At 42.6% G+C, this 23,947-nt stretch overlaps 1 protein-coding gene across 3 annotated transcripts; it reads right to left on the reverse strand.

Annotated features, from left to right (window-relative positions):
- Nucleotides 1–624: 624 nt before the first annotated feature.
- Nucleotides 625–23,882, reverse strand: ATPSCKMT (ATP synthase c subunit lysine N-methyltransferase). 3 transcript variants are annotated; one of them, XM_004088194.3, is made up of 5 exons: nt 23,837–23,882; nt 13,366–13,655; nt 10,813–10,906; nt 9,501–9,551; nt 625–1,944 (listed from the first exon to the last, which is right to left on the reverse strand). In XM_004088194.3, the coding sequence occupies exons 1-5, from the start codon at nt 23,850–23,852 to the stop codon at nt 1,919–1,921; spliced, it is 477 nt and encodes a 158-aa protein (XP_004088242.1). In that variant the 5' UTR covers nt 23,853–23,882; the 3' UTR covers nt 625–1,918. The 3 variants fall into 3 exon arrangements, with proteins under 3 accessions (XP_004088242.1, XP_012357059.1, XP_030669767.1); XM_030813907.1 differs by lacking the exon at nt 625–1,944 and adding an exon at nt 3,237–4,340 and having other exon boundaries at nt 10,769–10,906; nt 23,837–23,875; XM_012501605.2 differs by lacking the exon at nt 9,501–9,551 and having other exon boundaries at nt 10,769–10,906; nt 23,837–23,875.
- Between the last annotated feature and the right edge of the window lie 65 nt (nt 23,883–23,947).

A 23,947-nucleotide genomic window follows, 5' to 3' on the forward strand; every position in this document is an offset into this window, starting at 1 on the left:
TCCCACAACACATGGGAATTCAAGATGAGATTTGCATAGGGACACAGCCAAACCATATCAATGCCTCTATAAATCCACCAGGAACACTTCTAGAAAATGTTGAGCACCTCCAAGGCCCCACAGAACCCTCCTCTACCCACATCTTCATGGTAAGGAGCTACCATGGATCCCCCTCCAAGTGTGCCCAGACCATTACAGGACTGGCTACAGTGGAAGGCAACTGAGAGGCACAGAGCAAGAGCTGCCCTCCCACTAAAGCCACACACCACAGAAAGAACTCATTCTTCATAAGGAGATTGGAGCTACTGGAAAAGGGACAGACACTAGCTGCCAAAAACCTGGCTGAAGTCCATAACATCGCATCCCCTCATCTCAGACTCACACAGGTGCTCTCTACACCATCACACTGTTTATTTCTTTCAGAGAACTCCACATACACTAAGACTCCCTTGCTTATTTGTTTGTCTCTCCTTTCCAGAATAGGAATTCCATGAGGCCAGGGGCTTTGCATGTCTATTCACCGCAGAATCTCAGAGCTTCTTCTACAGTAGATACTGAATACGTATTTGTTGAATAAATGAATGTGTCCCCAGATGTTACTCATTTAAATGAAAATTATCAAACTGACCAATTTTTATAAATTGAGTTAAAGATGTGACCGTCTTACTTCATTACATCTCCATTAAGACAGTTTGGTATTTCAGTTACAGGTGTATGACTGGGAGTTCAATTCTTTTCCGTGATAAGTACAAATGACTCAAGCTACCATTCAATATTCACTTTACAGATATATGAAGCTCGTCTACTCACGTTCAAAGGTTTTCGTTAATTCATCTTTTATCTAAATCAGTCAAGTCTCTTCTCATAAATGAGAAATATTAAATAAGTGGCAGCTCTCAAGAAACAAAAAAGTGACTAGCAGAAATAATCTGCAACTTCTGTGAATAAGATTTTTCTCAGTGTCTAAAATAACAAACACCATTTATGGACCAAAGACTAGGTACCATGAGTTTTAGAAATTGGTCCCCAGTCCACTGTTATGTGTACCATTATCCCAATGGCAGAGATACACAGAAAGCCAAGGCTCAGAGGCAGTAAGTTATGGGTCCGAGGCCTCTTGCTGATGACGAAACTGGAATCTGAACCCACGTCGGGCTTACATTTACACATACATGTACACAAATGTACACACATACAGCTTAGATTCCATAAAATACAGTAATCTAGTAGTGGAGCAAATTATTTCTAATAAATGTTACAAAATATAAACGCCTCACTGAATCCTTTAGAAAATTAATTTTGCCATGAAGTACAAAAAGGAAAGAGATACAACTTAAGTATGAATAAAGTTATAGGAGACTGCAAACATTTGGTAATATATACTGTCTTTAAAAATCATTTCTCCTTATCGAGGCATTAAGCCATATTGTTTATAATGTGAAGAGCTATTGGCATCTTATTTTCCTACCCATAACCATGACCGTCACTTATTCATCTTTTCATGCATCCAGGTGCATGAAAAGGCAGTAAGTACATTTTTTAAGAAAATAGCATCAAAAGCAGATTTTAAATCTACCCGTTTTTCTTCTGTTTGTTTTCTCCAACAGTTAAGGAAAGTAATAGTAATTTCTCATTCCAAACCAAAGACAATTACGCTCCTTTGCTAAGGACACAGCTGTAAGTCTCTACAAGATCAGGGACGACTACAACACTTCAGAACAGCACTCTCAGTAAGGTTTATGCTTGAATGGGCGGCTGGAAATGCATCGATGTTCAGGGCCTCTTTTCACGGCCTCTGAAAGTGCTCGCATCATATGCCCACACTGTGTCTATCCCCTCCCCCGTGACGTGGTCCGGAGTCCAATGTGGGAAAGGGAACCGGCAAGCAATGACTCGTGCATCATCCTCAAGTTCAAGTTCAAGTTTCTTCTCCAACTGCAGCATCTGTGGGGAGTAACAGCTATTATTTTAATGAGCAGTGAGTCAGAGGAAATGATCCCAAAATTTCCTCTATGTTTAAGAGTCCCTGAAAATACCTGAGCAAAAATTACTACTTGTTAAAAAGAGCACTCTGGGACACAAACACATGAACAAACAATCCACTGAAATACAGAAGATACACTGACAGCAGTTGTAAGAACATCTTCTAGTATTAATTATAAAATATGCCATTTTTAGCAGATGTCTATCATAGATTGTTTTCTAAATAAAATCAGGATGTGGCAGTAATTACAAGCAGCAGCAGTTTTAAATAACTTACTTCAACACTTCAACATACCTAGTCTCATATATTTAAGACATTATTTTTCCATAATTTTTTAAGAGAGAGGGGTCTTGTTATGTTGCCCAGGCTGGTCTCAAACTCCTGGGCTCAAGCAATCTGCCCACTTCGGCCTCCCAAAGTGCTGGGATTACAGGCATGAGCCACTGCGCCCAACCACATTTTTCCACATTTTTAACATCTCTGAAATCAGGACACATCACACAACACCAATTGTCTTAGAATTATAATTAGCAATTTTTTTGTTTCTCAATAGCAATGGTGCATCCTAAAATCAAGATCTACAGCCAATGAAATGTGGTATAGTTAGACCGTGAAAAAATATACACAATTCTACCAACTGGAAATATCATGAAATATTTCATAATTTTTAAAAATGTATCCATAATATACTGATAATGAATTTCTTGATAGTTAGCCTAACTTATACCACCGTTGTACCATTTTATTATCAATCTACCAATAAAGAGTTTTTATTATTTGCTAAAAGTATTGATATTTTAATTACATCAACAAATTAACAACTACTTAAAAATTTAACTGCAGATCCTAAAAATATATTACCACCTTCACAATCTTCACATCCTAAAAATACTTTTTTTTCTACTTTCTTCTTTTAACTTGCTATTTTGGGATGATTTCAAACTTCTAGAAAAGTTGCAATAACAGAACAAAGAACTCCTGTATACCTATACCTGGGTTCAAATAATTTTTTTTTTTTGAGACAAGATTTATTGCCCAGGCTGGACTGCAATGGTGTGATCTTGGCTCAATGCAACCTTCGCCTCCTGGACTCAAACCATCCTCCCACCTCAACCTCCTAATTTTGTAGAGACGGGGTTTTACCATGTTGCCCGGGCTGGTCCTGAACTCTTGAGCTCAAGCCATCTGCCCGCCTCAGCCTCTCAAAGTGTTGGGACTACAGGCGTGAGCCACTGCACCTGGCCTACGGGTTTACCGATTTTCAACATTTTGTCACATTTGTTCTCTTCCTCTCTCTCTGAACATTTTTTTCCTAAACCACTGGAGAAAAGGTTGTATACAATATGCTCCTTTACTCCCTTAATACTTCAGTGTGTATTTTCTAAGAAAATATTTTCATACATAATCCCAGCACAGTTATATTCAGGAAATTTAACATTGTATTCCAATAGAATAATTCCAAATAACACTGCGATTCTGTCATTGTCCCAATAATGTTCTGTATAACATTTCCCAAGGGTATGATCCAGTCCAGGATCATTTTTGCATTTAGCCGTAACATTCCTTTGGTCTCCTTGGATGGAAAACAGTTCCTCAGTCTTTCTTTGGTTTTCGTGACAATAAAACCAAAGTGGCCCTGGCGGTGGGTCCTCTGATGTATGCTCATGAGCAGTGCAGTGTGTGGTCTCTGGCAACACCCCACCTGTGAGGCTGTGAACTTACCAGGCTCCACAGACACCCAAGAGGCCCTTCTGCTCTTGATGATGGCATTAACCACACAGTGAAGGTGGGATCCGGTGTCTCCATTGTGCGGTTGCTTTTTCTTCTTTTATAATGAGTAGTGTGTGGGGAGATGCTTTGGGATGATGTAAATCCTGTTACTCATCAGAGAGTCCCCACACTTGAAGTAGCACTCATGGATGATTCTGGCCTGAATCAATCTGCTAATTCTGTCCTTTCTTCTAGATGTACAGTTGGCACTCTACCGTAAGGAATGGCTTTCCCCTCACCTGCTCTGCCTCTCTCTCTCTCCTTACCTACCAATCTGCTATAAGGACAAACACCTATATTCTTATTTCACTGGACGGATTATAATCCATTACTGTCCTTGTGTATTCGAATGCTCCAATTCTCCTAATTTGGCCACTGGGAGGCTCTTGCCGCTGGCTTCTCTGTCCTTTGGACATGCTGTTATCAAATATTGTGAGCACTTCCTTACATTTAGACTCAATAAAATGTTCCTGGCTTTTGTATCTTCTCTTCCACAGTCCTGATTCAGCCTTTTTCTCCAAGATTCCTGGTTCCTCTTAGTGAGAAGTGATATTTAGAAAACAAGACCTAAGCAAAAATTACTCCTCTAAAAAGAAACAGATTAAATCAGGATGAAATTGATAGGGCTTCTATGATGGTTTTATTCCTGACCTATATCTTATAAAAGTGCTTAGAAAAACTCTTCTGCATGACCAATGGTTGGAATGAACCAAATTCTAATTCTTCATTAGAATCAATGCCAAGATAACACAGAATAAATTCTATTAAGGATGGAGAAATTTCTATTCTTTTAACAGCCAGTATAGGATTAAAAAAAAAAAAGTTCTGTTCCTTGAGGGAAAAATTAAATAAGCAAAGAATGAAACAATATGTGTTTTTCCAAAATATCAGAGATTTCTTATGGTAATTTTGTTCATAAAAAGGATAATTGTAAACTTATTCATGATGCTATTATTCTTTTCTCTTTTATAGTTTCTTTTATTTCCAAATGATTGTCATATGCTAAGTCAAGATAAACCTAAAAATGAAAGGAGCTATTTCCATCATAAGAAATTAACTGACTAAATTACACATAAATATGCAAAGAATCTGGTGCTTGATATCATACACAAAGAGGAGCCGTGATGTGTCATGTCTGCCTAATGGAATTCAAAATTATTCATACAATTATAGGTTTCAAAATGGCATGAACTCATCCTATTCTAATTACGTCTACAAAACTTTAAACACAGTTCTCAAAGGTATAAGATAACCCAGCCCTGCCACACCTACACACCCCGCCCCCCAGGAACCCTGGTTTCACTGGGCCGCCAGGGTAACTCACTCCTGGCACTTCCTCCTCCCCAGGCTCCCCTCTCAAGTCCTGTTGGTTGCCCCTAATTTCCCAAACCTCTAATGCCAGGGTCCAGAGCCCAGGCCTTCAACAGCTCATCCTCGTGCTCCCCAGGGAATCTCTGCTACTCCCAGGCTCCATCTGTGCGGATGCCCAACAAACCTACATCTCCAGCCAGCCCTCTGGCCCGAACCCCAGACTCCTTCTCACCCACCACCGCCAGCCTGATGTCATGTACACCCAAACTTCACATGCCCATGCTGACTTTCCCAGCCAGCTCCGCCTGCACCTTCCCCAGCATAGTTCAAGGCAACCCCAAGCGTGTGGCAGGATGGCCCCGTGGTCTAAGGTGCTAGACACAAGCTTCCACTTCCCAAGGCAACTCCAAACTTCCAGTAACTTGGGCCAACACCCTGGGGCTGCCTGTGACCCCGCCTTTGTCTCTCTCCCCAACGTTAGATCTGCCATCTAGTCCTGTGGATTTTATCTTCACAATGCACACAGAATTTGACGCTTCTCACCAGCTACTCTGTGGCCTGGACACCCGCAAGAGCTTATAACCTGTCTCCCAGCTTGTACCCACCCCTGCCTCCACATGGCAGCCTGTGACCCTTCTCAAGCCCAGCCAGCCCTGCACTCCTCTCTGCTCACCCAAGGCTCCTGCCCTTCCAAGGGCTGGTGTCCTTCCCATCCTGCTTCCTCTCTGACCTCCCCACGCACACTCATGCCACACCTGCCTGCTTGCCGCACTGCCCCCCACCCTGCCCAAGGCGCTCTTCCCTGCACGCCCCCTCCCTAACCTCAAAGGTCACCTTTGCAGGGATCCTGTCCCTGCCCCACCCCACCCTTGCTTTGCTTTGCTCCACAGCCTTTTGCTTCTGCGGTATGATGCATCTTCTACAGGCGTCTCATGTAATATCTGCTCTCCCCACTAGCATATGAGCACCTGGGGCAGGTGTGTTTTCTCTTGTACTCACTGAAGTATTCCAAGCGATTAGAACAGGGCTTGCTATAGTGGCCACACTTGTCAAATGAAGGAAGGAAGGAAGGAAGAAAAAGTGATTCAGCTATGAGTTATTTTTCTTTACTAGAACATAATGATAATATTTTTGTTCATCAGTTCATAAAAGCCAAGCATGGTGGCTCACACCTGTAATCCCAACACACTGGGAGTCTGCAGTGGGAGGACTGCTTGAGCCCAGGAGTTTGAGACCAGCCTGGGTAACACAGTGAGACTCCGTCCCTACAAAAACTAAAACCATTAGCCGGACATGGTGGCACACACCTGTATTCCCAGCGACTTGGCTGGCTGAGACAGGTGATCGCTTGAACCCAGGAGGCTGGGGCTGCAGTAAGCCAAGATCAGTCACTACTGCACTGCAGTCTGGGCAACAGAGTGGGGCTCTGTCTCAAAAAAAAGAAAAAAAAATTCATAACAGAATTTGTAACTAAAATTAGTCATTCTTCGAAGTTATGAAAGTAGACAGTTTTCTGGGAAAAGTATAAATAATGGGTATACTTAGACCACATTCATTCATTCAGCAACCGTTTACTGAGTGATGCCTGTGCCGGTGCTGTGGTGCTGGAGGCCTGGGCCAGCTAGAAGAAGAAAGGCCTGGTCCCTGCCCCTGAGCTGATGGTGCAGTGCACACAGCAAGCACTGTCGAAGGCTTCAGACAAAGAAACGCACAATAACCCATCTAAGGACAGGGCAACAAGGTACTATATGAGTGCAAAGCGGGCCGCTGGAGCTCGCCTCATTGTCATCAAGGACTGCCTTGCAGAGGAAAAGACAGCTGGCCCATGAGTGGTCAGTGCTGTTCAACGAAGTCCAGAGCCAGGAGGACCACAGTAAGAAGGAAGGAAACAGCCCCAGGCTCTGGGAAGAGCAGCAATGGCGAGGTCCAGGGGGCCGAGAGAAGGACGGAGGGCTGGTGCAGAGCGCTGAGGGCAGCACGGCCCAGGGGAGGCTGGAGGGGAGCAGGGGCCACTGCACGCCAGCCTCAGGGCCACAGTGAGCGTTTGGGCCTTATCCCTAAAAACAGCAAGAAGTCACAGAAGGGTTTTACACAAGAACAAGGTTGATCTGCTCTGCACTTTGAAAAGATGCTCTCGGTGCATAAGCTCATGTTAAACGTGGATGTTCACAACCCCACAACTGGCTTGACCAGATCCAGATGGGATTCCTGCTCCTTTTTAGATAGATACGTACCTGTGTGGAAATGCTAGGGCACTTCTGATTTTGAGCTACAACTGCACAGAGCTGTTAGGGATCATCAGTCTGGTATCAGAAGCAGCGGTAGGGGTTTACAGCCCCAGGGATTCCTGGCTCTGGACCTCCCCAAGGCTCCCCTGGCTCTCTGAGTATCTACCTGGGCATCAGCAGGGAACGTCACATGGCATGCCGGCTTTGTGGAGTCACCCAGCCACGGCTGGGATGGTCACTGGCACAGCACACGCCCCCTCCCCTCATGGCCTCCACTGAGACACAGCTTGATGAAGGCTGAAAGTAGGGCCCTCCAAACACAAAACTCAGCCTTCCAAACCAACAGAAGCCATCCCGGCCCCCGCACCCCTGACCGACCCACCAGCGTGGAGACAGCAAGCTGGCCAAATCTCTATTACAGGGAACATGGACACTGTATATCTTTCAGCTGCTCCCCTTTCTCCTTGGGAATAGTGAAATGCTGCATGTTCCTTATTTCAGATTTCTCTACATACAGAAGAATGGACAGTAATCGCAAAAGTATTCATAAATAATAAGACTCCTATTTCCCCTGATCAAACAGCTCCATGAAGTGAGTCAGTCCACTTCAAACATGGTAAGCACCCGGAGTCGGCTCCACAGGTCCTGGAGTGACGATGACTACCAAAGGCCACTGCTGCCCCCCGCTGGGACAAGTGACCCCGATTTCATCATCCTGCCTCTCCACAACGCACGGCATTTCCAGTAAATGCTAACGTTCTATCTTTATAAAGCATAGATTCAAATTAAAGTTACTTGTCTCCAAAAAGCTAACAATTCCATTTTAGAATGAAAGCCCAAACATCACAGGTAATAAATCACCATCAAAATTACATATCGAGCTATGATCCCAATCAGTTTTTTAAAAACGACCAGGGAGTGTGCCCTTCTACCTCATTTCACTCCTATAAGAAAAGGCTGAATACCAAAGTGTGGTCTTAATTTTAGGCCTAATGAGAATTATGAATGTACAGGATACTGTCACTTTCCAGAACATTTTACAAGACCGGGCACAGTGCCTCACACCTGTAATCCTAGCACTTTGGGAGGCCGAAGCAGGCAAATCACTTGAGGTCAGGAATTCAAGACCAGCCTGGCCAACATGGCAAAACCCCACCTCTACTAAAAATATAAAAATTAGCCGGGCGTGGTGGCAGGTGCCTGTAGTCCCAGCTACTCAGGAGGCTGATGCAGGAGAACTGCTTGAACCAGGGAGGTAGAAGTTGCAGTGAGCCAAGATCATGCCACTGCACTTTAGCCTGGGCAACAGAGCAAGACCCTGGCTCAAAAAATAGAATATTTTATAAAAGCATTTCTACATTATATTTTAAAAGTAAAGAATATGGCATTATACTGAAGGTCTTAGTAGTAGAAATACATTTCTCAAGCACTGAAATGTCTTATACAAAAATTTGGGTATTAATTAAAAAACAAAATAAAAAAAGGTAAATTGTCTTTTTAAAAAATTAAAACCCTATCAGCTATATCACAGCATTTTAGCAAACATCCAATTCTGCCAATTTTATTATGGCTACAATGTTAGACTTTGAAAAGTGAAAAGGGATTTCTTTCCATGGTCTGTGCACCAGCAATACAGTAAAAGCTTCCCACCATGACCACCCTTCCAAAGGCTAAGGAGGGCCATTTTCAGTACAATACTGTGGCATTTTCACTTTTGAAAGTACATAATCAAAGTTCAATACGCCATTCTTTAGCAAATCAGTAAACTGAGGTAAACTGAAACTACTCAATGCTCATCCACCCAGCAAATTATCTTCCTTCCAAATGGGAGGAATGATCAATTCAGAGGGAACATCCCATTAACTTTCCAGAGCGATTTCAGCGAAGTGGAAGTGAGCGGCTGTGAAAACTGCAAACTACATTACACACGGGGACCTCAAAAAGCAGTTTCCAAACTGGAATGTTTAAGGCTTAGGGAAATCATTGAGAATTTCATCTGAAGCCAAAGTTTAAAAGTATGACTGAATCTTTTATGATTAAACTTCTAAGACTCTGAAGTATTTTATTAAATCAATGAACTGAAACCTAGTGTTCCCTAAAATCTCTGGGAGGCCATCACCGTCACACGGGTGAGTGGTGGTGTTGTGGCTGGAAGGGCCTTCAACATCATCTAACCCCAAACAGAGAGCAGGAAAGTGCGTACTCACCATTTGAGGCACACCGAAAATAACAACGTTCGAGTACTGCGAAAAAGTAACCTGAACAAGTGGGAAAAGAATCGGTAGATTACGTGCAAAAAGCCAAACGTTAAGCTTAACTTGTTTCACAGAAACGGAGAGCAGTTTTCCATTTTACCAAACGGTGGGTTTTGACAAACTCCTAAAAACAGTGGCCCTCCTTAAGATTTCACAAGGAAAAAAATGACATGTTCATGCTCTCATTCATTTTAATTCAATCCATTACAGTTTTCCACACGCTTCCCTGTAAGTCATCCCATCTCATCCTCAGGGCGACTCCATGCAGGGCTTGCCCCAGTGATCACGTGTCAGACAGCTAGTGACCACACTGTGACCCCACTGTGACCAGCTGGTGCCACCAGGGCCACGTGTTCCCACACCAGTCCACTCTACACCACCAGCTTCACCAGAACACAAGAGACTTCAGAACCATCTGTGTTTTGTTGTTGTTGAACCATCCTTAAAATTTGAATCCCCCTCCTCTTCTCTAAAATACTATATAAAAAAGTGCAATAAAATGGTCTTTAGTTGAAAACCTGGGGGGAAATGTGCTTTGCCAGTTAAAATTCTTATTCCCCAATAAAAGCCTTATTTACTCTATAGAGAGATCGTTTATGCACATATGGCATAAAAAAACAATGCAAGCAAAACTCAAGTGAATTTTTGTAAGCTACTGATGACAATATTACAATGGAAAACTCTTATTTAAGAAAAAACATTTTATGGAGCATTCCTAAAGCAAAATTACAGGGCACTTTTAGAGTTTTTAGCGTACAAATAAATTTGGAAGTATCTTATACTTTATGAGGATATGAAATAACCATGACAGCATGATTCTCTAGCAACCATCTCTGTGTCTCTCTAAATATACGAATATGCATACACACACACACACAGGCACACAAATGGAAAAGTCTAATATTTATCGATAATAACTTATAGGATTTCCAAATGAGATGAAAAATCTCATTATTTTATAAGAAACAGAAACGACAACATTTTAATTTAGTAAATAAATTCTTGGAATTCACAAGACCTATCACATAAAAACTTTAAACTTCTCTCTAAAGGAGACTATTTGTAAAATGTATCAATTTTACACATTTCATTATGCCAGAATATTCACTTGGATTTTAATTATTTTTCTTTTAATAAATTTTTCAGTTTTCAGTCATACTAATTTTGAATAATAAAATTTTCCCTTGGATTTCTCTAGGGCCATTCTCTGCCTTACATACCTTCCACAAATCCGAAATATAAAATTTGGCAGAACCATGCACACCTTCTCGCCAAGCGCGGTATCTGGAGTACCAAACTAGCCATGGGTTTAATTCATAACCAACTGCTGTGAACCCTTCCTTCGCAGCCGCTATGACCTGTGGAGAGAGGCAGGATTTATTCAAAATAAGAAGAAAAAATGAACATACATGGTCAAACAATATGAATATTTCCTATCGACGGTTTAAACATCCAATCAAAAAACGCCTCCTGTGACTAAGACCACATTTAAAAATGTGTCTCTAAAGTGATACAGCTTTGTGGACAAGGTAACAGTCAACCCACGTAACTTAGTTTTCTTGATTGATTAAAGATTTCACCTCAAGTATCAGAACAGACGTTCAGGTTCACTTTGAACACCTCCATAATTGATTCTAGGTCAGCCAACCCCCAGGGAGGTCCAACAAAACATTGCTGAAAATCCACTGCATCTCTCCATCAGTGGGCTAGCACAGCAGCAGTGAAATGAATGTGTCTGGGAGGATGGTTTTGTGAACAAGTAATAATATGTAATAAAAATAACCTGTCAATGAAAAATCTGCAATTAGTTACATATTTCCTTTGTAGTTAATGACTGTTCACTCAAAACTGAAAACAGGTAAAAGTAAAATGAAATGAATCCCAATAATGTCAACTGTGGAATCCCACCGGCCTCCGGAGAGTTGGAGGGATGTGAGGCAGTCCAGGGTTCTCTCTGCCCGTTCTGTCCTGCCCCATTCTTTCAGGGAGCATCCCTTGACTCAGCTGTCCCACCTAAAATGGTTCCCAAGTAACTACAGTGCTCCAAGAAAACATTTTCTCGGAAACCACAAAGATACTGTTCAAATACGTAAAGCATTCAAATCTGGATTTTAAAACTTTCTCTTTGATTTCTTGATATGGTTTGGCTCTGTGTCCCCACCCAAATCTCATTTTGAATTCCCATGTGTTATGGGAGGGACCTGGCGGGAGGTAACTGAATAACGGGGGCAGGTCTTTCCCATGCTATTCTCATGACAGTGAATAAGTCTCACAAGATCTAATGGTTTTATAAGGGGGAATTTCCCTGCACAAGCTCTCTCCTTGCCTGCCACCATCCATGTAAGACATGACTTGCTCCTCCTTGCCTTTCACCTTCCCCCATGATTGTGAGGCCTCCCCAGCCATGTGAAACTAAGTCTAATCAACCTCTTTCTTTTGTAAACTGCCCAGTCTCGGGTATGGCTTTATCAGCAGCATGAAAACTGACTAATCAATTTCTTTTTTTTTTTTTTCTTTTGAGACGGAGTCTCACTCTGTCACCCAGGCTGGAGTTCAGTGGCATGATCTTGGCTCACTGCAGTCTCCGCCTCCTGGGTTCAAGCGATTCTCCTGCCTCAGCCTCCTGAGTAGCTGGAATTACAGGCATGCGCCACCATGCCTGGCTAATTTTTGTATTTTTAGTAGAGAAAGGGTTTCACCACGTTGGTTAGGCTGGTCTTGAACTCCTGACCTCGTTATCTGCCCACCTCAGACTCCCAAAATGCTGGGATTACAGGCACGAGCCACCGTACCCAGCCACTAATAAATTTCTTAGAAACAAATAGTGGCTCCCAGAGGGTGAGGGGAGGAGGGGAACAGAAAGTTATTATTTAATCTGGGCAGAGTTTCAGTTTTGCAAGATGAAAAGAGCTCTGGAGATGGGTGGTGGTGATGGTGGCATGGCAACGTGAATATGCTTCACACCCTGAACCGTACACCTGCACATGGTTAAGATGGTAAACACTACGGTATGTCTATCTTAACACAATTTTAAAAGTAAAAAAAAAAGTTAAATTAAAAATATCTTAACTTTCTAAACTCCTCCTGATTATTCTAGCTCAGAATCACAAAATCAGCCTCTATGTCTGCAGGAGCTGGTGATAGAGCCCTGCTGGCCTTCACACTAAATGCTTCATAGCACCAGACTTTCCCACTGCTGCTGGAACTTTTCAGCTCATCATTGGGATGAAGCCAAGGATGGTGCCACCCTGCCCACAGAGGAACATGCTCTGAGACACCCACTTGCCCATCAGTGGCCTTTTGTCTTTATTTATAGGTGCCCAACTGGGGTCAAGTGAGAGAAGTTCATAAAAAGTCTGATCTTCAGCTTAGTGAGGGTTAATCACTGGCTCTTTCTTATTTTAACTCTATATTACCCCACAGGAATTATTACTTATACATGGATAAATACAGACAAATATAGAAGCAAACAACTATGGGGCAAAAATGTAAAGGAGTGAAACACCATGATTTAACATGTTTCTTCTCATGCCACCTCTGTCGGCCCACGTATTTTAACAGACAATTTGATAATTACCAGTTAACTGTACTTTTTCACCTGGCATGTCTACAGCATACTTCCTCCTTTAAGAACAAATTAAATCTGGGAAAAATGAATTCCAAATACGCTGGTAGTTTAATAGTTTGGTCAAACAAACATGAAATGAGCACTCTTTCAAGCTGTCAGATTTAGTAAGTCTTTGTGTAGCCTTATTAAATGTAAAGCAAAAATTTTAAGTTCTGGCTCCAAATCTTAAAATGTTTTAGCAGAACTCACAATGCGTCCGTCGCCACTACCGATGTCTACAAGGGATCCTCTTCGGCATCGCAACATTTTCACAACATTTTCAATCTGCTTTGTAGTTGCAGGTACAAACGGCAAACAGACTTTTCGAAGGGCTGGCGTTACAAACGGTGTGGCTACAGCATACACAGCCACCAGGGTCCCACCCACAAGCCCAGTAAGTAAGAAACCCCAGTTGCTTTTCAGCAAACTGTTGGCTTCAAAACTTGCAGGTAGAGCATGTCTTGACTGACTTTCTTCTTTAAGTGTTTCTAGGGGTATACCTAGATTGAAAGCAAGCAGAAAAGACACATGCAGCACCAAATCTGAAATCCAAGACAGTATTTTTTTGTACAATTCTCATTGACAAACTCATGCTTTTTAAAGAATAATTTAGCTGAATACAAGCTAAATGTCAAGCGTAGGATCCCACAATAAGTTCTAAATCCTATTAAGATATTTTGAAGAACATTATTCAATACTACGAGAAGACCAAAATCTTTTCTTTCCAACGTATTGATTTTTTGTGCGTCTAGGAGTCATCCTTAGAAAACAATGTATTCAAACTTATTGAGTAATTTATTAATTTAATATCCATTAGTACAAGTTTTAATCATGCACTACATATTTTTATGTTCTGAACTAACAAAGCCTCATAAACAAATAAGCATAAAGATGTCTAATTATTACCCAATTTCAAGTAGAATTAAAGGATTCCACATCAAATCTGGTCTGGCATCTACAATCCAGTTTCACCAATGAAATTTTAAAGTAATAGAAGAGACAAAAATCAGGTTTTACCAAATATCTTAAATAAGTATGGTTATAAAGAGACTTTTACAGCAGATCCAAAAAGAATAAAAAATAAGGCCAGGCGCGGTGGCTCAAGCCTGTAATCCCAGCACTTTGGGAGGCCGAGGAGGGCAGATCACGAGGTCAGGACATCGAGATCATCCTGGCTAACATGGTGAAACCCCGTCTGTACTAAAAATACAAAAATAAAAATTAGCCGGGCCCGGTGGCGGGCACCTGTAGTCCCAGCTACTTGGGAGGCTGAGGCAGGAGAATGGCATGAATCCGGGAGGTGGAGCTGACAGTGAGCCAAGATAGCGCCACTGCACTCCAGCCGGGGTGACAGAGTGAGACTCCGTCTCAAAAAAAAAAAAAAAAAAAAAAAAGAATAAAAAATAAGATCATCATTTTAGTACTATCATAAACATAAAATAATGCAGACCCCAATCACTGATTACAAAGAAATGAATGGTACCTTAAATATCCTTTTGAGATTTGTCCTTTAAAATGCATTTAAATGGGATCTCAAGATTTTGAAATTAATATTGACTTGAAATTGATTTTAAAATTGATTAATGAGGAGCACAGCACAGGAAGTAAACGCAGGACTCCTCCAGAGCCAGCCAAAGTTAGGATCCCAGCTCTGCCACCTCACTAATGATGGGACCCTGAATCCCTTGTCCTTGCTGAACCTGTTTTCTCATCTGCAAAGTGGGGGTCACAGGGATATCGTGAGGATGAAATGAGTGGATGGAGGTAAAGCACTTAGAACAGGGTCGAATGCAGTTATAGGTTTCCTGTAACTGCTGTAAGAAATTGCCACAAAATTAGTGGCTAAAAATAACACCATTTATGGCCAGGTGCAGTGGCTCACGCCTATAATCCCAGCACTATGGGAGGCCAAGGCAGGCAGATCACCTGAGATTGAGAGTTCAAGACCAGCCTGACCAACATAGAGAAACCCCATCTCTACTAAAAATACAAAATTAGCCCGGTGTGGTGGTGCATGCTTGTGATCCCAGCTACTTGGGAGGCTGAGGCAGGAGAATCGCTTGAACCCGGGAGGCAGAGCTCGCAGTGAGCTGAGATCACACCATTGCACTGCAGCCTGGGCAACAAAAGTGAAACTCCATGTCAAAAAAAAAAAAAAGAAAAGAAAAGAAAATCACCATTTATTATCATACAGTTCTGGAGGTCAGTCTGAAATGAATTGGCAGGCCTGCGTTCCTTCTGGGGGCCCTCGGGCAGGTTTTCTTGTCTCTTCCCACTTCCAGAGGCTGCCCACATTCCTAGGCTCTTGATCCCACATCATTCCAATCTCTGCTTCTGTCCTGACATCACCTTCTCTCACATGCCTGGCTCCGTCTTAATTTATAGGAACCCTCATGATAACACTGGGCCCACATAAATAATCCAAAATAATCTCCCATCTCAAGACCATTGATTACATCTGTACAGGTGCAGGAATTAGAATGTGGATATTCCTGGAGAGGACATTTTTCTTCCCACCACACCCGTGAACTATGGCAATCTATTCTAGTGCAGTACAAATTTGAACCCAAGACACACAGAAAGCTGACACACAGCAGTGGGTCACCCTCAGGGCAGCCAGCCAATCGCCAGCATCCCCCACTCAGCGCAGCTTTGTTCTGGATTCCTGAAGCCCCTTAAAATGAGTTGTAAAACTGATTTCACAGTGGAAAACCAACTGGGTCGGGGGAAGGGGCGGTGGGAGGAAGAATGCTACTAGTGCTAGTGCTAGTATTAATGCTAGTGACGGTGGTAAAGAAAATTAACTTTAAGAAGGTGATGGCATTTGATAGAAAGCAAAAGCTCTAAATAATTTCAGTTATAATTTTGGCATTTTTGGGAGGAACTTACAGGCATACCTTGGAAATATTTAGTTCCAGACCACTGCAATAAAGTGAGTATTGCAATAAAGCAAGATACACAAACATTTTTGGTTTCCCACTGTATATAAAAGTTATGTTTACACTATACTGGAGCCTATTAAGTGTGCAATTGCACTGTTCAAAAACAATGTATGTACCTTAATTTTAAAATCCTTTATTGCTTGACATTTTGGTCTGATTTATCTTCAAAAAGTTTTTTTTAATTTTTAAAAAATAGTTTATTGCTAAGAAATGCTAATGATCATCTGAGCCTTCATAATCTTTTCACTGGTGTAGGATCTGGCTTTGACGTTAATGGTTGCTCACTGATGAGGGTGGTGGTTGCCGAAGGCTGGGGTGGTTGAGGCAATTTTTAAAAATAAGACAACAATGAAGTTTGCTGCATTGATAGACTCTTCCCTTCATGAAAGATTGCTCTGCGGCATGTGATGCTGTTTGACAGCATTTTACCCACAGTAGAACTTCTTTCAAATTTGGAGTCAATTTTCTCAAACTCTGCCACTACTTTATCAACTAAGTTTATAAAATATTCTAAACTCTTTGTCATCATTTCAACAATGTTTACAGCATCCTCACTAGTAGTAGATTCCACCTCAAGAAACAACTTCCCTTGCTCATCCATAAAAAGCAACTCCTCATCCACTGATATTTTATCATGGGGTTGCAGCAACTCAGTCTCATCTTCAGGCTCCCCTTCTAATTCTCTTGCTATTTCGACCACATCTGCAGTTACTTCCTCCACTTAAGTCTCAAAGTCATCCATGAGGATTGAAATCAACTTCTTCCAAACTTCTATTAATGTTGATACTTTGACCTCCTCCCATGAATCATGAATGTTATTAATGGCATCTAGAATGGTGAATCCTTTCCTGAAGGTTTTGAATTGACTTTGCCCAGATCCATCAGTGTAATCACTATCTATTTCATCTCTAGCCTTACGAAATGTATTTCTTAAATAATAAGACTTAAAAGTCAAAATTACCCCCTTGATCCTTGGGCTACAAAATGAATGCTGTGTTGACAGGCATGAAAACAACATTCATGCGCTTGTACACTGCCACCAGAGCACCTGAGTAGTAACTAGGTGCATTATCAATGAGCAGTAATATTTTGAAAGGAATCCTTTTTCTGATCAGTAGGTTTCAACAGTGGGCTTAAAATATTCAAAAATCATGCTGTAAAGAAAGGTACTGTCATCCAGGCTTTGTTGTTCCATTTATAGAGCAAGGCAGAGTAGATTTAGCATCATTCCTAAGGACTCTGTGATTTTCAGAATGGCCAGTGAGCACTGGCTTCAATTTAAAGTCACCAGCTGCACTGACCCCTAACAAGAGAGTCAGCTTATTCTTTGAAGCTTTGAAACCAGGCATTGATTTCTCTTTAGGTTCCAATAGAAGGTTGTTTCATCCATACTGAAAATCTGTTGGCCAGGCACAGTGGCTCACACATGTAATCTCAACACTTTGGGAGGCTGAGGTGGGCGGATCACAAGGTCAGAAGTTCAAGACCAGCCTGACCAACATGGCAAAACCCTGTCTCTTCTAAAAATACAAAAATTAGCCAGGCGTGGTGGCGCGCGCCTGTAATCCCAGCTACTCAGGAGGCTGAGGCAGGAGAATCATTTGAACTCAGGAGGCAGAGGTTGCAGTGACCCAAGATCAGGCCACTGCACTCTACCCTGGGTGACAGAGCGAGACTCTGTCTCAAAAGAAAAAAAAAAAGAAAATATGTTTAGTGTAGCAACCTTCATCAACAATCTTAGCTAGATCTTCTGGTTAACTTGCTGCGGCTTCTCCATCAGCACTTGCTGCTTCACCTTGCATTTTCATGCTCTGGAAATGGCTGCTCTTTCCTTAAACCTAATGAACCTACCACTGCTAGCTTCAAACTTTTCTTCTGCACCGTCCTCACTTCTCTCAGCCTTCAGAGAACTGAAAAGAGTTAGGGCCTTGCTCTAGATTAGGCTTTGGCTTAAAGATATGCTGTGGCTGGTTTGATTTTCTATCCAGACCACTCAAACTTTCTCCGTATCAGCAATAAAGCTTTTTCACTTTCTTATGATTTGCGTGTTCACTGGAGTAGCACTTTTAATCTCCTTCAGGAACTTTTTCTTTGCATTCACAACTTGGCTAACCGTTTGATGCCAGAGGCTTAATTTTCAGTCTATTTCAGTTTTCCACATGCCTTCTTCACTAAGCTTAATAATTTCTAGCTTTTGATTTAAAATGGTAGAAGTGTGACTCATTCACTTGAACACTTGGAGCCCATTATAGGGTTATTAATCAGCCTAATTTCAATGTTGTTGTGTCTCAGGAAATAGGAGGGCCCAAGGAGATGGAGAGAGATGGAGGAATGGCCAGTGCAGCAGTAGGAACACACACATTTATCGATTAAGTTCACTCTTATTTGGGCATGGCTTGCAGAGCCCCAAAACATTTACAATAGAAACATCAAAAATCTCTGATACCATAACAGACATAAAAATAGTGGAAAATTTGAAATATTGCAAGAATTACCAAAATGTGACACAGAGACAAAAAGTGAGCATGATGCTGTTGAAAAAATGGTGTCAACAGACTTGCTCCATGTAGGGCTGCCATAAACCTTCCATTTGTAAGAAGCACCTTACTGAATGGGGCATGTTGGTTCACACGTGTAATCTCAGCTACTTAGGAGGCTGAGGCCAGGAGATTGCTTGAGCCCAGGAGTTTGAGACCAGCCTGGGCAATAATAGCAAAATCCCATCTCTAATAACAACAACAACAAAAGTGCACTATCTGCAAAGTGCAATAAAACCAGGTATGCCTCCACTTGCTAAAGTGGTAGTCATGCATTTAATTATTTAAGAAAAGTCAGCCAGGCACAGCGGTTCATGCCTATAATCCCAGCATTCTGGAAGGCCGAGGCAGGAGGATTGCTTGAGGCCAGGAGTTCAAGAGCAGCCTGGGCAACATAGCAAGACCCTATCTCTACAAAAAATAAATTAGCCATGTGTGGTGGCATGCACTTGTAGTCCCAGCTTTTTGGGAGGCTGAAACAGGAGGATCACTTAGGCCCGGGAGGCTGAAGCTGCAGTGAGCCATGATCACACCACTACATTACAGCCTGGACAACTGAGCAATACCCTGGTATCAAAAGAAAGAAAGAAAGAAAGAAAAGTCAAGGCACATTTGTCAGGCCCTCTATAAAGAAATTATCTTGTGGACATTCCAATTGTACAGTACAGCAGTTAAGAAGATTTGGGTCACACAGTTCTGGAGTCTCAGAACTTAATTAGTTGTTTAACACAAGGTAAGTTGTTACTAAGGCATGGCTTTCTCCTTGGTAAAATTTAGAAATAATTTGTTTAAACACAATTCAAAATTGGCCAGGCACAGTGGCTCATGCATGTAATCCCAGCACTTTGGGAGGCTGAGGCGGGTGGATCACCTGAGCTCAGGAGCTCAAGATCAGCCTGGGCAACATGCCAATACCTCATCTCTACCAAAAATACAAAAAATTAGCCAGGCCTTGAGGTGTGCACCTGTGGTCCCTGCTACTTGGGAGGCTGAGGTGGGAGGACTGCTTGAGCCTGGGAGGTGGAGGTTACAGTGAGCCGAGATCACGCCACTGTATTCCGACCTGGGTAACAGAGTGGGACCTCATCTCAAAAAAAAAAAAAAAGATTTTGCAGTAATACTATCCTCATAGGATTCTTGGAACAGGTAAATAATGTAAACAAAGCATTTAGCACAAGCCTGAGAGGCTAAGTAATGATTATTCATTGCTATTATTATTCTCAATACTATCATTTGCAGGGAGGGGCTCAATTTTTAACAGCTTTGAGATATAATTCATATACATACAATTTGTCCGCTTAAAGTATAAAATTTAATATTTCTTTTTATATTCAGATATATGCAACCATCACTACAGTCAATTTTTGAACATTTTCATTACCTCAAGAGGAAACCCCTTATCCTTTAGCTATCACCCCCGCATCCACCCTCTATCCCCCAGCCCTAAGCAACCACTGATCTACTTTTTGTCTCAAGAATCCCCTATTCTGGGGCCAGGTACGGTGGCTCCCACCTGTAATCCCAGCACTTTGGGAGGCCAAGGTGGGCAGATCACTTGACGTCAGGAGTTTGAGACCAGCCTGGCCAATATCGTGAAACAACATCTCTACTAAAAATACAAAAAAAAAAAAAAAAAAAAAATTAGCCAGGCATGGTGGCACACACCTGTAATCCCAGCTACTTGGGAGGCTGGGGCAAGAGAATCGCTTGAACTGGGGAGGCAGAGGTTGCAGTGAACAGAGGAGCCAAGATCGCATCACTGCACTCCAGCCTGGGAGACAGAGCAAGACTCTGTCTCAAAAAAAAAAAAAAAAAAAAAAAAATCCCCTATTCTGGACTTAAAGGAATGGAATTGTATAGTGTGTGGACTCCCGTAACTAACTTTTTTCACTCAGCATATCTTCAAGATTCATCCATGTTGCAACTTGCATCAGTTCTTTCTTTTTATGGCTTAATAATATTCCATTGTATGGATATGCCGTATTTTTGTTTACCCATTTGTTCACCAAGTTTATTAAGCAAACACAAGTCAAATGACCCAAATTTCATTTAACCTGTGTAGATATGTACCTTTCAATTCAACCAGCAAAAGACATAATAAAAGGTTCCTGTTCTTCACGGCCTCCCATCTAGGCAGATGAGAGGTGGGGTCCAGGAGAGGCAGACACATGTCAGGTTCTGAGAAATGCTGTAATACAAACAAAACGCTACAGGTGTACAGGAGAGGTGGAGGAAACACTGATTCCAACAATAGGACCAGTAAGGTGTTGGCAGAGAGAATATTTGAGCTGGAGCCAAAAGCAGCAAGCCTTGGAACCAAGGTGTGGAAGGCAGGGAAAGCCTTTCTGGAGCACAGAGTGAGAGATAAGCAGCAAGGCAGGCCTCTGAAAGCCAGGCTCAATGTGTATTTTATTCTATGTGCACTGTGAGGAAACTTTTTGAGCAAAGTCACTATAATATTTGTGTTTTTAAGAAAGGCAACACAGGCAATGAGTCTCTTGATGAAATCATTCTATTTTCTGTCCCAAGTTTTGATGCCTGCAAGTCTTGCAATGTCACAAACATTTGCATGGGGAAATCAAGATCCATACCCATTGCTAGAGCTTTGGAAAGAGTTACTATGTACATCCAGTAGAGGAGTACATCCAATATAGGACATTGTTAGCTCCCTTCAGCAAAAACAATTGATTCCTTTCTGAGATGGGGTCTCACTTTGTCGTCCAGGCTGGAGTGCAGTAGCACAATCACAGCTCACCATAGCCTTGACCTCTCAGGCTCAAGCGATCCTCCCACTTCAGCCTCCCAAGTAGCTGGGACTACAGGCACATGCCACCACACCCAGCTAAGGTTTTTAATTTTTTTTTTTTTTTTTTTTTTTTTTTAGAGACAGGGTCTCCCTATGTTGCCCAGGCTGGTCTCAAAACTCCTGGGCTCAAGCAATTCTCTCGCCTCAGCCTCCCAAAGTGCCCCCATGCCAGGCCCTGTATTGATTCTTATCAGTGAAAATCAGGCCCTTAATATTCAAAACTAAAATCAAGACTGTTTCTACAAATCCTTCCAATGGAACATGTTCAGACTCCCAGACTATCCTATATATAAATGGCAAGAAATTTCTGTCAGGTGTTCTTTGGAACAAGGAGCCATTCTATTAAATAACGGCTGCGGTGGCCACTGGCTACTTTCATTGAGCACTTAGTAGGAGTCTATCCTTGAAAGTCAAACACAGGATGAGGTTAACTTCTACTGTGTCCAGGCCCTGCTTGCTTACTGACTTCTAATATTGGTTGAAAACTTCAATTTTCAGTGGCAGATTTGGATCAACTGAAGCTAGAGGCAGTGACAGATGTACAATAAGGTACTCAAGGTTCTTATCCAAGTTCAAGCCAAAAGAAAAAGGCCAGGAAGAGAGAAGGAGCCTGTTTGGAATAGTAACTAGCCACGTGTTTAAAGTGGGCTTATATCAGAATGTCACAACTCTTAAGGACTGTTCATTGTGCACTTGTACGTGCATACCTGTTTAATAACTACAGCATGTTATGTCCCTTTAGCATATATTCTTATGTCCTTACGAACCCTTTCTTATACTAGTCTAATGTCATTTGTGTCCTTTTGACATACATTGAGCTATTGATATTAGGAAAAATCCTCTCTCGCTCCCCAGTGTTTTGACAGGGAATAAACTACACAGAGGATGCCATAGGACATTCTATTCTTCACAACAATCGAAGGAGCCAAATGAATTGCAGAAGTCAGCATTTTTAATGAGGAAACACTGAATTGGCAAAGCTAACGTGAAATAAGACCTGACTTCAAAATCTAAAATGTCCTTGAAGTGTTATTCTACGTCTAGCGCGTAAGTATTCCAAGCATGAAGAGTTAACAGATCACCAACCATCCCATGACAAAGTCAGTCCTCCCTGTTTTGTTTTAGAGACAGAATCTCGCTCTGTCGCCCAGGATGGAGTGCACCGGTGCAATTATAGCGCACTGTAAACTCAACTCCTGGGCTCCACCCATCCTCCTGCCTCAGCCCCCGGAGTAGGTGGGAACACAGTCGCCAGGGTCAAATGTTACAGTGCATGTATTCATTTCAGCATTTAGTGAGTACCTAATAAAGTCTGGGAATAATACAACTTTATTAGTTACGTCCCTGCCTATGGCAGTAGGGGAGAAGCAAGGCTGGAAACCCTCAACAAATAAATCTAAACCTATCAAATATTAAGTCATGATCTTGGAGGGCGGGGAGGAAGGCAGCATAAGAGATTTAGAAGACAGCTGCGTTTGCCAAGATCTTTCTGAGGCAGCATAATACAGGGCTTAAGAGTGGGACCTGCCGGGCACCACGGTGGCTCATGCCCAACACTTCGGGAAACCTAGACGGGTACATCACTTGAGGTCAGAAGTTCGAGACCAGCCTGGCCACTAGGCCGTAACGCCGTCTCTACTAAAAATACAAAAGTTAGCGAGCGTGGTGGTCTGTGCCTGTAGTCCCAGCTGCCTGGGAGGCTGAGGCACGAGAATCACTGGAACCCGGGAGGCGGAGGCTGCAGTGAGCCGAGACCGCGCCACTGCACTCCAGCCTGGGCAACAGTCTTGTCTCAAAAAAAAAAAAAAAAAAAAAAAAAGAGCGTGGGACCCATTGCACCAGGCTGTGTAACTGTTTCTTACTAGCTGTATAACAGTGGCAAGTTACTGAACCATTTGTGCAAAATGTTAATTTATTTACCAACACTGTGTTCAGCTTGCCAGGCACCGTTCTCCTTGAATCTCACAGCAGCCCTGTAAGGTAGGCACCACTGTTACCACCGTCACTTTGCAGACAGGGAACCCGAGGGACAAAGAAGTTAAGGGACTTCCCCAAAGCCACAGCTAGGAAGAGCGGCAGAACTGCGATTCCAATCCATCAGTGTGCCTCCACTGTCCCTATTCCTCAGGATCGTGCTAAAGGCTGAGGCACTTGCACTAAGTACCCTCCAACAGTCTCTGGGGAAACGCGCCCGCCGCCAAGGATCGCCAGAACCGGCGCGGGCACGGCGCGGCGGCCAGGAGCTCTGGGAACCGAACGCCAGGCTGGAGGCCAGGGCAGCCGCCCGGACCCGGTCACCGCCTCGACAGTGGAGACCTCAGCTGACCGCGAGCCCCCCGGCCTGCCCGCACCCCTTCTCACGCCCGCAGGAGCCCACCATGCCGCTCCAGCCTCACCTCCTCCTCCCTCCATCGCGAGATTTCCAACAGCGTTTTTAAAAAAAAAAAAAAAAAAAAAAAAAAAAAAAAAAAAAATACGGAAATGGATCCTACCATCTTCTCGGAGCA

Source organism: Nomascus leucogenys, chromosome 6 (genome assembly GCF_006542625.1).
Source record: "Nomascus leucogenys isolate Asia chromosome 6, Asia_NLE_v1, whole genome shotgun sequence".
Classification (NCBI taxonomy): Eukaryota; Metazoa; Chordata; class Mammalia; order Primates; family Hylobatidae; genus Nomascus; species Nomascus leucogenys.

What these genes read in the sequence shown, in the direction of transcription:
- ATPSCKMT (XM_012501605.2), bottom strand. An exon ending in GTAGTGGCGACGGACGCATT is followed by an intron (nt 10,907 to 13,365) that starts GTGAGTTCTGCT and finishes CTCTCTCCACAG; the next exon opens with GTCATAGCGGCTGCGAAGGA. An exon ending in ATATTTCGGATTTGTGGAAG is followed by an intron (nt 1,945 to 10,768) that starts GTATGTAAGGCA and finishes TACTCCCCACAG; the next exon opens with ATGCTGCAGTTGGAGAAGAA.